Source organism: Oncorhynchus mykiss, chromosome 18 (genome assembly GCF_013265735.2).
Source record: "Oncorhynchus mykiss isolate Arlee chromosome 18, USDA_OmykA_1.1, whole genome shotgun sequence".
Taxonomy (NCBI): domain Eukaryota; kingdom Metazoa; phylum Chordata; class Actinopteri; order Salmoniformes; family Salmonidae; genus Oncorhynchus; species Oncorhynchus mykiss.
In genome coordinates, this window is record NC_048582.1 from 8,467,162 (window position 1) to 8,479,437 (window position 12,276).

At 45.1% G+C, this 12,276-nt stretch overlaps 3 protein-coding genes across 7 annotated transcripts in view; 2 read left to right on the forward strand and 1 right to left on the reverse strand.

The window, feature by feature from the left end:
• LOC110502326 (cilia- and flagella-associated protein 47) overlaps positions 1–2,211 on the reverse strand; it is an 89,493-nt gene extending 87,282 nt beyond the window's left edge. The window contains exons 1-5 of the mRNA XM_036951399.1: positions 1,934–2,211; positions 1,550–1,704; positions 1,285–1,400; positions 991–1,129; positions 657–882 (exon numbers count right to left, since the gene is read on the reverse strand). Coding sequence (XP_036807294.1) covers positions 657–882; positions 991–1,129; positions 1,285–1,400; positions 1,550–1,704; positions 1,934–2,077 — 780 coding nt within the window. The 5' untranslated portion in view covers positions 2,078–2,211. The remainder of the gene's footprint in view (positions 1–656; positions 883–990; positions 1,130–1,284; positions 1,401–1,549; positions 1,705–1,933) is intronic.
• A 26-nt stretch (positions 2,212–2,237) lies between these two features.
• Positions 2,238–5,511, forward strand: LOC118941085 (60S ribosomal protein L31-like). 2 transcript variants are annotated; one of them, XM_036951619.1, is made up of 5 exons: positions 2,248–2,348; positions 2,791–2,894; positions 3,422–3,547; positions 5,102–5,214; positions 5,441–5,511. In XM_036951619.1, the coding sequence occupies exons 2-5, from the start codon at positions 2,791–2,793 to the stop codon at positions 5,470–5,472; spliced, it is 375 nt and encodes a 124-aa protein (XP_036807514.1). In that variant the 5' UTR covers positions 2,248–2,348; the 3' UTR covers positions 5,473–5,511. The 2 variants fall into 2 exon arrangements, with proteins under 2 accessions (XP_036807513.1, XP_036807514.1); XM_036951618.1 differs by lacking the exons at positions 5,102–5,214; positions 5,441–5,511 and adding an exon at positions 4,430–4,865 and having other exon boundaries at positions 2,238–2,348.
• A 2,379-nt stretch (positions 5,512–7,890) lies between these two features.
• On the forward strand, positions 7,891–12,200 carry LOC110528836 (carbohydrate sulfotransferase 10). 4 transcript variants are annotated; one of them, XM_036951633.1, is made up of 6 exons: positions 7,891–8,016; positions 8,593–8,735; positions 8,916–9,025; positions 9,107–9,341; positions 9,579–9,684; positions 9,993–12,200. In XM_036951633.1, the coding sequence occupies exons 2-6, from the start codon at positions 8,624–8,626 to the stop codon at positions 10,549–10,551; spliced, it is 1,122 nt and encodes a 373-aa protein (XP_036807528.1). In that variant the 5' UTR covers positions 7,891–8,016; positions 8,593–8,623; the 3' UTR covers positions 10,552–12,200. The 4 variants fall into 4 exon arrangements, with proteins under 4 accessions (XP_036807528.1, XP_036807526.1, XP_036807527.1 ...); XM_036951631.1 differs by having other exon boundaries at positions 7,925–8,071; XM_036951632.1 differs by lacking the exon at positions 7,891–8,016 and adding an exon at positions 8,296–8,515.
• Positions 12,201–12,276: the final 76 nt, after the last annotated feature.

The following is a 12,276-nucleotide window of genomic DNA, read 5'->3' on the forward strand; positions in this document are numbered from 1 at the left end:
TACCAGCTACATTGACTGAGAACACATTCTCATTTACAGCAACGACCTGAGGAATAGTTACAGGGGAGAGGAGGGGGAAATGAATAAAACAATTGTAAACTGGGGATGATTAGGTGGCCATGATGGTATGAAGACCAGATTGGGAATTTAGTCAGGACACCAGGGTTAACACCCCTGCTTGTACGATAAGTGCCATGGGATTTTTAGTGACCACAGAGAGTCAGGACACCCTTTTAACGTCCCATCCGAAAGACAGCACTCTACACAGGGCAATGTCCCCAATCACTGCCCTGGGGCGTTGGGGCATTTTTTTAGACCAGAGGAAAGGGTGCCTTCTACTGGCCCTCCAACACCACTTCCAGCAGCATCTGGTCTCCCATCCAGGGAATGTGTCTGTGTTTTCTCTCTGTGTGTGTTGGTGCATGTGTGTGTCTGTGTTTTCTCTCTGTGTGTGTTGGTGCATGCGTGTGTCTGTGTTTTCTCTCTGTGTGTGTTGGTGCATGTGTGTGTCTGTGTTTTCTCTGTGTGTGTGTGTTGGTGCATGTGTGTGTCTGTGTTTTCTCTCTGTGTGTGTTGGTGCACGTGTGTGTCTGTGTTTTCTCTCTGTGTGTGTTGGTGCATGTGTGTGTCTGTGTTTTCTCTCTGTGTGTGCGTACCATTTCTGTCCCTGGAGCATCGTCCTGCAGCACCACCATCCAGTCGCAGGCCTGTGGTCCATTGTTCACCAGAACCACCTTTTCCACCCGGGACGTCCCAAAGAAGACGGGTCCGAAGCGGAGGCAGGACAACCTCTCCCCCTCTAGGTCCTGGAGCTCCAGGCTCTGCTCCAAAACATCAGCCCTGATCTTCAGGACCACGTCCTTACTGTTCTGCAGCTTCACCCTGAGAGAAAGGGAAGGAGGGAGGGAGGAAACTCAATAAACACACACAAAATGCACAAACAAAGAACCATAAGTAACACTAAGCATAATAAGGCTCTAGTTTCCTTACTGGGCCTCCTCTCTGACCCTCGTGGGTCTGTCAGTGCAGAGTTCCACCTTCAGCCACTGGGTTGCGCCAGACTGCAGGACGCCACTGCTGGGAGAGAGCCTGATGGACTGGTCTCCATCATACAGCACCTGAAAAGCTCCTTCAGCAAGGCCAAGGGCATGAACAGCAATCAATTAATATAACAATAAGAAAGATACCATAAATAAATCAGCTAGATTACTGCAAATGTCAACTAAAATCAATCAATGCAAGTTTACAGAAGTGGGTTCAATGGGAGAGGCAAAAGCATAATACCTGGAGCAGATCCCTGATTGGTCAATTCCACCTCTTTGCTGATCACCTGACTGTTTGCCATCACAGAGCCGAAATCAGCGAGAGATTCCATGGTGAGAGAACACGCCGGGGAGAACCTGCAGGAAAGCCCAAATATAAGTAACCTTGGATGAGACCTGAAGATTGCATTAACCCGCTAATGCCTAGGCACATGTTTGTTGGAACCCGTGAAAGCAACTACATGAATGAGTGATGTCATAGCAGGTGTATATATGACTCTACTTACGCTAAGAGGGGGATCTCCATGGCTTTGTCTTCCAGGACAAGGAGCAGACGGTCACAGACATCCTCATCTTTCTCAGGCCTGAACTCTAGAGTGCCACTCAGGGACAATCCAGCAGCAATGGGGGTTTCTGTGTTTGTCACCCTGAATTTGAACAGCTTGAGTGGTAGGACAAGGGGTTGATACAATTAAAGAAGAGAGGGACAGGGCAATATGAAGGGTGGAAGTAACAAAAGTGTATAATAATGTATTGCATCAATCAAAATGAGTTTATAAATTAGAATTAGGACAAAAGCGCAATGAAAACTAAGCACACGTTGCTCTGAACTTTACTAACGTATTACACACAAAGACAGCTGACAGGCAGCACTGCAGAAAGGATTTCACCTTTGATGTGGGTTCAAGCAGTCTCATTCTTTTCGAGGTAATTCCAGTGTTGGTCACCGTGACAGTGGTCTTGTAAACCTTCCCTGCTTTTACGTCGGTAAACTCAACAACCGGGGGATTAATTCTAACATAATTCGTTGTCATATTGTTGTAGCTAAAAGTTGAGAGACTAATAGCAAAATTCGACGGCTTATCCCAGTTCAGGTTTTGGTCCTAAGTTATCAATGAAATAGGCTTCCTTTTCTGCACTAGCAATGTTTCAATGTATAAAGCTAACCACATACCGATACAGTGTAGCGTGCATGGTTACCATGGCAACAAGACGTAGGAACATTGTCATAGGTACTTGTTTTCAACGGACAACATTCAGCCGGATCTATTTCCGGTCCTTCCTTTTCAACAGTTCCCCACCAAAGTGAGTTTGTCTGATTGATAATCCTCGTACAATCTAACTCCATCCTGCAGTATTTATGCATAAAACACATATTTTCATTGTCCACATCCAAAGCTGTGTACCTCATTGTCAATCGGATTTGAGTTTGTGATGCATTGTGCATTCATTTAGTTAACAAAAACATTCAGAACTTTAGTTACCGTGAACACCACAGGCTCCGTAACATGCTAGCTGGCTAGCTACCAGACATAACATATACTTTTGCCAGCTAACTACAGGCAGTCCAATTAATGGTTACATTTAGCCATTTTCATGAGCCATTTTTGTTTCGCTGGAGCAGGGATGTTTTCCTGTTTTGGACGTTAGTGTACCTGGCTAGCTAGCTAACGTTAGCCTAGCAGTTCTGGCGTTTTACTTTGTATGGGACAATCTTAACTTGAACCATCCCGGTTTGTCTTTTCAGATGGCTCCTACCAAGAAGGGAGAGAAGAAGAAGGGGCGTTCAGCCATCAATGAGGTGGTGACCAGAGAATACACCGTCAACATCCACAAGCGCATCCATGGAGTGTAAGTACTGTGGTGCAAATGGACAAATTCACCAACAGAAGCCAGGTCAAAGTTGGCTCAGCGTCCTCAAAACACTTGTGTCATTTGCACCTGAAGTCGTTTTTCATCAGTACCAGAGGATATGGTCTGGTGTGACATATGGGAGTATTTACATCACAGAGCATGGTGTGACATCATATGGGAGTATTTACATCACAGAGCATGGTGTGACATCATATGGGAGTGTTTACATCACAGAGCATGGTGTGACATCATATGGGAGTGTTTACATCACAGAGCATGGTGTGACATCATATGGGAGTATTTACATCACAGAGCATGGTGTGACATCATATGGGAGTATTTACATCACAGAGCATGGTGTGACATCATATGGGAGTATTTACATCACAGAGCATGGTGTGACATCACATGGCTGTTGACAAATCTGCTGTTCCTCTAAATTGGCAGGTGTCCCTCAAGATGTAGGCTAGTTTTTGTTAGTCCCCCGCGGCTGGTCTTGATCAGAACGTTCCTTCTCTCTACAGGAGCTTCAAGAGGAGAGCTCCTCGTGCTCTCAAAGAGATCCGCAAGTTCGCCATGAAGGAGATGGGAACTCCTGATGTACGCATCGACACCCGCCTGAACAAGGCTGTGTGGACCAAAGGCGTCAAGTAAGGACTAATGAGACGCCTGTTTTAAGATTAATCGGGTGTATTCATTAGTGCACACTAGCAGAATGTTTTGCAACAGTAAACATGGGGTTTCTATTGGACAAGTTCAGAGGTTTCTCCCCATTTCTGCTGTTTGTTTCCATTTGGTGTCTAGTGAATTGTGTTATCATATGAATCAGGTATTACTGTACTCGTGTTTCCCAAGCCATATTAAGTTGGTTAAACAATCACTAAGCCCATTAGTTGAATGGGGCGCTTTCAGCAGGATTAAACGTTTTGGAACGTTCAGATAGAAATAGGGTGTGTTGATCAAACATGCCTCTCTGACATGTAGAATAAGGAATCACATCGGCTCTGTTCGTGGCATTTCTATCTGCCACGTTCGAGAACGTTTGGCAGCTGAACGTGGCCCAGGTGTGCTTCCTCAGGAACAAATACGTGTTCAAATATCAAAACGTGGAATAGCTGAGGGTGCTTGAGGAAAGGGTTTGGTAACAGCTCTTTCTCTGCCCATACAACCACTTATGGTTGTTGACACAAATAGCACTACAACTTGTTGCACAAGCATGTTTTCATTCTGCTTAGTACTAATGTTCACCTGTGTTATTTACAGGAACGTTCACTATGTTATTTACAGGAACGTTCCATACAGGATGAGACTAACGTTCACCTGTGTTATTTACAGGATGAGACTAACGTTCACTATGTTATTTACAGGATGAGACTAACGTTCACCTGTGTTATTTACAGGATGAGACTAACGTTCACCTGTGTTATTTACAGGATGAGACTAACGTTCACCTGTGTTATTTACAGGATGAGACTAACGTTCACCTGTGTTATTTACAGGATGAGACTAACGTTCACCTGTGTTATTTACAGGAACGTGCCATACAGGATGAGACTAACGTTCACCTGTGTTATTTACAGGATGAGACTAACGTTCACCTGTGTTATTTACAGGAACGTGCCATACAGGATGAGACTAACGTTCACCTGTGTTATTTACAGGATGAGACTAACGTTCACCTGTGTTATTTACAGGAACGTGCCATACAGGATGAGACTAACGTTCACCTGTGTTATTTACAGGAACGTGCCATACAGGATGAGACTAACGTTCACCTGTGTTATTTACAGGAACGTGCCATACAGGATGAGACTAACGTTCACCTGTGTTATTTACAGGAACGTGCCATACAGGATGAGACTAACGTTCACCTGTGTTATTTACAGGAACGTGCCATACAGGATGAGACTAACATTCACTATGTTATTTACAGGAACGTGCCATACAGGATGAGACTAACGTCCACCTGTGTTATTTACAGGAACGTGCCATACAGGATGAGACTAACGTTCACCTGTGTTATTTACAGGAACGTGCCATACAGGATGAGACTAACATTCACTATGTTATTTACAGGAACGTGCCATACAGGATGAGACTAACGTTCACCTGTGTTATTTACAGGATGAGACTAACGTTCACCTATGTTATTTACAGGAATGTGCCATACAGGATGAGACTAACGTTCACTATGTTATTTACAGGAACGTGCCATACAGGATGAGGGTACGATTGTCCAGGAAGCGCAATGAGGATGAAGACTCCCCAAACAAACTGTACACACTCGTCACGTATGTCCCTGTCACAACATACAAAGGTGAGGCGTAGTCAATACCAAATGATCCTTCGTAGGTTTGCTAGAGTGTCATTTATTGTGCTGAAACGTCAACGATAGTCTGTTACTGTATATCCCTGTTCTGTTCTTAATACACCAATATGAAAGATGTAGTTTTATCATCTGTTCTGTCCTAGGATGATGAAGATAGAGGTTTATTATTGTCACGCTCTGTTGCTAAAAACCTTTTTCTTTCCTTTGTCAACAGGTCTACAGACGGTCAATGTTGATGAGAATTAGATCTGTCTTCAACGCTTGTAGAATAAATGTATAGAAGTAGTTGTGTCTGATGTCTTTATTATACACCACAACACCACCACACTACAACACTACAACACCATAACACCACAACACTACAACACCACAACACCACAACACTACAACACTACAACACCACAACACCACAACACTACAACACCATAACACCACAACACTACAACACCACAGCACCACAACACCACAACACTACAACACCACAACACCACAACACCACAACACTACAACACCACAACACTACAACACCACAACACTACAACACTACAACACCATAACACCACAACACTACAACACTACAACACCACAACACTACAACACTACAACACCACAACACTACAACACTACAACACCACAACACTACAACACCACAACACTACAACACTACAACACCACAACATTACAACACCATAACACCACCATAACACCACAACACTACAACACCACAACACTACAACACCACAACACCACAACACCACAACAGGTCCCCAACTTGCGGCCCACTGGTTTTATTTGCCCCCACAGTTTTCTGAGCAGAATAATATTTTTGTCGGGTGGAAAGTCTGCTCTAAGTGATTTTAATTTCACATCTGTTCCCAAGTATTCCCACATAATAGGGAGATACGTGATCGTATAGAAATGTAAGCAAGGTTTAAAATGATTGTTTTAGTCAAACATCTGTTTGGGCTTATTGCAGTCAATCTGCACTCTACAAATCATTAGTAATTATGTTCCCACTCCCTAAAAAATGGTCCTGAGGCTGAATCTAGGTGATGATCCCTGCACTACCAAGTAGATGAACTGTTATGAATACAGGCCTACTTGAAGCGTGTCTGTGACTTGCATGTCTGAATGAGGTTGGATGCCTAAATGTAACTATTCATGACATTATAAATGCACAGACACCTCACACTTCTCCCTTCCTTTTCTATTGACTCAAGCTACTGCCTTTTTCAACTTCCTCATACGCCTTATCCGCCTGTTAAATAGCCATCACTAGATGACCTCCACCCAGTACTCTACCCTGATCTTAGTCACTGTCTCTAGCCGGCTACCACCCAGTTACTCTACCCTGATCTTAGTCACTGTCTCTAGCCGGCTACCACCCAGTTACTCAATCCTGATCTTAGTCACTGTCTCTAGCCGGCTACCACCCAGTTACTCTATCCTGATCTTAGTCACTGTCTCTAGCCGGCTACCACCCAGTTACTCTATCCTGATCTTAGTCACTGTCTCTAGCCGGCTACCACCCAGTTACTCAATCCTGATCTTAGTCACTGTCTCTAGCCGGCTACCACCCAGTTACTCTATCCTGATCTTAGTCACTGTCTCTAGCCGGCTACCACCCAGTTACTCTATCCTGATCTTAGTCACTGTCTCTAGCTGGCTACCACCCAGTTACTCTACCCTGATCTTAGTCACTGTCTCTAGCTGGCTACCACCCAGTTACTCAATCCTGATCTTAGTCACTGTCTCTAGCCGGCTACCACCCAGTTACTCTACCCTGATCTTAGTCACTGTCTCTAGCCGGCTACCACCCAGTTACTCTACCCTGATCTTAGTCACTGTCTCTAGCCGGCTACCACCCAGTTACTCTACCCTGATCTTAGTCACTGTCTCTAGCCGGCTACCACCCAGTTACTCTATCCTGATCTTAGTCACTGTCTCTAGCCGGCTACCACCCAGTTACTCAATCCTGCATGGAATCATAGGTCACTTTCATTTTGTTTACATACTGTTTTACTCATTTTATATGTATATACTTACTGTATTATAGTCAATGCCACTGACATTGCTTGTCCTAATATTTATATATTTCTTAATTCCATTCAATGACTTTTAGATGTGTGGGTATTGTTGTGAATTGTTAGATACTACTACACTGTTGGAGCTAAGAACACAAGCATTTCACTACAACCGGGGGGGGGGGGGGGGGGGGGGTATGAGTATGGTGTTCTTCTAAACACCCAAGCCCAGCTGCTCCTCAAGAAGACCAAGAGCAACAGCAGCAGTCATTTATGCAAACAATGCCAATAATACCCATGATGCCATGTAACCGAGGAATTGTATGTATTTAATAAAAAAATAAGTATATCACACGGTAAGCCTTATCCTGATATGTGTGTATGGATGTGTATGTTGTGCAACACTGGTACTCATTCCCACTGGCATCTGGATGTACAACAGGGTTGTTGTCCAAACACACATGACCAGCAGCATGGTGTGACTGGGGCGAATAGTCAATGTTGCCTTGTGTGCCATATGAAGCCATGTATGATGGTAGCCCATAGCCTAAGCTCATTTTATATTTGCAGTGAGCATATGCACAACTTTTTGTGTCGAGTTTTTTATTTTATTTTTTAAATACAGGAGCATATGATATCACTGGCCAGTTGCATAGCTAGTTCTCGGGTAGTCTTGTCCAGTCTTATGTGGTGCGGTGTAAACATTTGAACGCTAGAGGGCGAAATTGGTCTGTGTTATGCATCAACAACATGGATAACGGGACAGGTACGCGAACATCACAAGAAACGTTACTATTGCATTAGTTGCAATTACACAGCAGGTAAGACATCACATTTGGGTTGTACAATGGGAAACTAGCTATCAGATAATTTTCTGATCAAGTCAAACGTACTCAGGAGCAGGCCTAGCTTTCTACAGTATTCGGAATGGTCAGAATTATGGCTAGCTAGCAAACAGCAACAAGCTAACAGTAGCTAACGTTAACTGAAGTTAGCCAGCTAGCTGAGCTAAATTGATCTCGCCCTGTCTTTCAGTAGGGACAGTTGTTTTGACCACGCCTATAGTTAGTTGGTGATTGGCATAAATGGTCATGTAGTTTTACAGCCTGCTGAAATGGTAGCCTATGGATGCTAAGCTAGCTAGGTAGCCTGCTAAGTAACTAGTCTCTCCTCACTGTCCCTGTGCCACTCCTCTGCCGGTGGAGCGCCCGTCTGAGTCCAAAGATTATGACAACTAGCTAACGTTAGTTAGTCCAAATATTATAGTAAGGTTTCCCCCTTTCATCTGTGCAGAGTCTGACGAGAAAGACTACCTGCTATTGCTAAACAGCTGTTTCTGCAGGTACCGTCGCTACTTCGATGGCCCACGGGTGATGCAAATAACGATGCGGCACCACTGGCTGCTCGTCGGGGCTTGCGGCTGGGTGTTGCTCATCCTCGTGTTTGCCAACAAGTTTATCAATTTTAACGCCAGAACCACGGATGGTAAGTTATCAGACTGAAACCTGATTGTTTTTTCTCATCAATACTAGCTATCTATACCTTTCAGTAATTGTTCAGCTAGAGTTGTAGCTATAGTTACATAACAACTATGCTGTTAGATTTAAATGTCTAGTCTATCCCCCTTGGAATTGTCTTGTGATCTCTTTGTGTTTTGTGTTTCAGACTATGGGGAGAAGACTGAGATGCAGAGTTGGACTCAACCAGGAGTTAAGACCATCAAATCACTGCCAGCTCAGAAATCAGACAGAAGAGCTCCCAAGTCATCGAACCTGGTAGGTGTTTTGTTTGCGTGTGTTCGCCCTTGAAACAGAATCATCAGTTACTTGAAGTGTGTGTGTGTGTGTGTGTGTCAGTCCTCAGTAGGCCCCTCCATGGCCAACCCAACAGACTGGAACACTGTGGAGACGAGGCGTCGGGAGCTGCTGTCAGCCGTGTGTAAGAACGACTCCCTCAAGAACCTCACTCACACCTCAATCAACAAGTTTGTCTTGGACCGCATCTTTGTGTGCGACAAGCACAAGATCCTCTTCTGCCAGACCCCCAAAGTGGGCAACACTCAATGGAAGAAGGTCCTCATCGTTCTCAATGGTGAGTGAGGGAGGACGGTAGGGAGAGAGTCAGTGAGGGAGGACGGTAGGGAGAGAGTCAGTGAGGGAGGGAGTGAGAGAGGAAGGAAGACAGTGACAGAGTGTCAGTGAGTGATGATGATGAGTAAAGTTGACTCAAAACGTAAGCTTATCTGTCTGTAAATTGTAGTGATGTAGTAGCCTCGATCCCAGTGAAGGATGAAAAAAGAGTGTTCTTCTCTGTCCTTTTGCCCCTCAGGAGAGTTCTCCACTGTGGAGGAGATCCCAGAGAACCTGGTTCATGACCATGAGAAGAACGGACTGCCCCGCCTCTCCTCTCTGACGGAGAAAGAAATCACTAAAAGGTTTAAGGCCCTGCTTCAATACTTCAGAAATGCATCCTACCTTCCTTCCTTCCTTGACGTAATCACAGATCTGAATGAGTTAGATTGGATAAAATAATAAGATGGTAATGTAGGCTACCATCGCTTACACCTACCCAATCACTTGCTATCTTAAGATTAATGCACTAATTGTATGTCGGTCTGGATAAGAATGTCTGCTACGTGTTATAGAGCTGTGCTCACGTTAAGCTTTGCTGAACACCTTTACTGGCTTGTTTGGCCCTGTATTCCATTGTGGTGCTCTGATTCTTTTTGTTTTCTCTCGCCAGGTTAGCCACATACTTCAAGTTCTTCATCGTCAGAGACCCGTTCGAGCGCCTCATCTCCGCCTTCAAGGACAAGTTTGTGAAGAACCCGCGCTTCGAGCCCTGGTACAAGCACGACATCGCTCCCGCCATCATCCGTAAGTACCGTAAGAGTCACCGTGACGACGACGACAACCAGGCGACTACGGGCCTGCGCTTCGAGGACTTCATCCGTTACCTGGGCGACGAGCCCGGGCGGCGCCGCATGGACCGTCAGTTTGGGGAGCATGTTATCCACTGGGTGACTTACGCGGAACTCTGCGCCCCCTGTGACATCACGTACAGCGTCGTGGGGCACCACGAAACTCTAGAACGCGATGCCCCCTACATCCTGAAAGCTGCCGGGATCGAGCGTCTGGTATCGTACCCCACCATCCCCCCAGGGATCACCCGTTACAACCGGACCAAGGTGGAGCGCTACTTCTCAGGCATCAGCAAGCGGGACGTCAGGCGGCTTTACGGCCGGTACCAAGGAGACTTCAGCCTCTTCGGCTACCCGAGCCCGGACTTCCTGCTAAACTGAATGACGACGACACTAAAGAAAGACTGTTTTGCAACAATAATATGTCTCTCTAATCTAACATGCATCTTAATCAGTGTGTGGTTTACTGCAGAGGTAGGGAGGGTGTAGCTAGCTAGCCGCCTAGCCTGGCTGCTCTAACTAGGAGCCATAGTAGAGACTAGTGATCCTCACCATCCGGGTTCAAGCCAGGGAGGGATGGAGACTACAGGTTGGTCTGATATAACGTGCTGATCTGCTGTAGGATGATCGTCACTCCTCTACCTGGCTGACAGTAATTCCTGTCTCGACCTAGCAACACTTCCTGCCTCTGCCTAGCAACTGTCACCATGGGCGATGACTGTACTACATGCCTCTACTTCCTGGTAGCCGTCACCATGGTGGCCATGAATGGCATGAGGACCAAGTTGATGGAGAGTTACTCACTATGGTCATGGTTAATGGCTATATTCGCCATACGACCAATTAATTAAGTGCCACATTTCAATGTTATTTAACAAAGCTTTTTGTATTATAATAACTTTATTTAAACCAGAGATTACTGTTACATACTGTGCTAAATTGTACCACCCTCTGCACTACTTCCACACAAAGCAGGTCTGCATTATGGACGAACACTGAAGTGGGTCTGGGACACAGTAGCCTGGTTAAACCAGACTGAATGCTGAGCACACCATTGAAACGTAGCAGAATCAGTTTGAATGCGAGGTTATAGAGATGGTAGTGAAACACTAACCAGTTAACAATATCAGAGTCCCAGCTCTCTTCCCTCCAGTCTAACCGCTCATACAGAGTAGAGCAACTCCATCTAGCTTCAAGACTCGGCACCTATATAAATGGTGTGATTCTGTGACCTCAGGGTTGACAAGCGCTGAGTGGGAGGAGTCAGTGTCTGCAATGCCTGTGTTCAGGTGACAGGGGGAAGGTTCACTGGCGTAACTCCTGCTGATTGGCTGAAGCTACTACAGTGGATAATACTATGCCTGTATTATGTCATGGGGTGTACAGTCCCTGGGTCTTACCTCATGTTCCCGTCCAGTACAGTAGACAGACAGATATATAGATGTCCTTCAGGGTTAATCCAGTTAAATTCAGCCCAGACACATAATATGGGATCATGGCAATATGGATTGGAGGCATACAGCCAACCCTGTTCTATTCCAATACTTATGTCAAAGAAGGTGGATGAAGGAAGATGTCTTACTCAGGCTGTTTACGTTCTACTTATTAAGGGGTGGCTCTCCCGTAGACACCATTGCTATAGCAGCTGTGTCTGGTCTACTTAGTTCCTTGACTGTATATAAACCATAAAGTGAGGGAGTGGGATGCCTCGCTTCCTCTTCCGTCTCAGTTTGCCACCTGTAAGGGCAGTACATTAGACTACATTGGCACTGTACCTGGGAGAAGGGAAAAATGGTTTCACTTTCTCATCCTCAGAACTGTTATTTCACAATTGAATTCCATGAATTGTCTTATTCTTCATCCTAAACACGACGCCGTCCAATGGCGTCCATGAAGAGAAGTGAGTGACAGTTTCCTGTTGACCTTTTTTAATCAACCAATGTTTGGTATGGACAGTCACATGGTATTGACAGAGCTAGGTGGACAGGCGGTGGTTACTGAATAATAAAGGTTTCATGTCAAATATAAAACGGGTCTTTTTTCACTCTTCTCTGTACCACAACACATGTATGAGGCTTTCAGTTATTTTCTCTTTACATGTGAGGT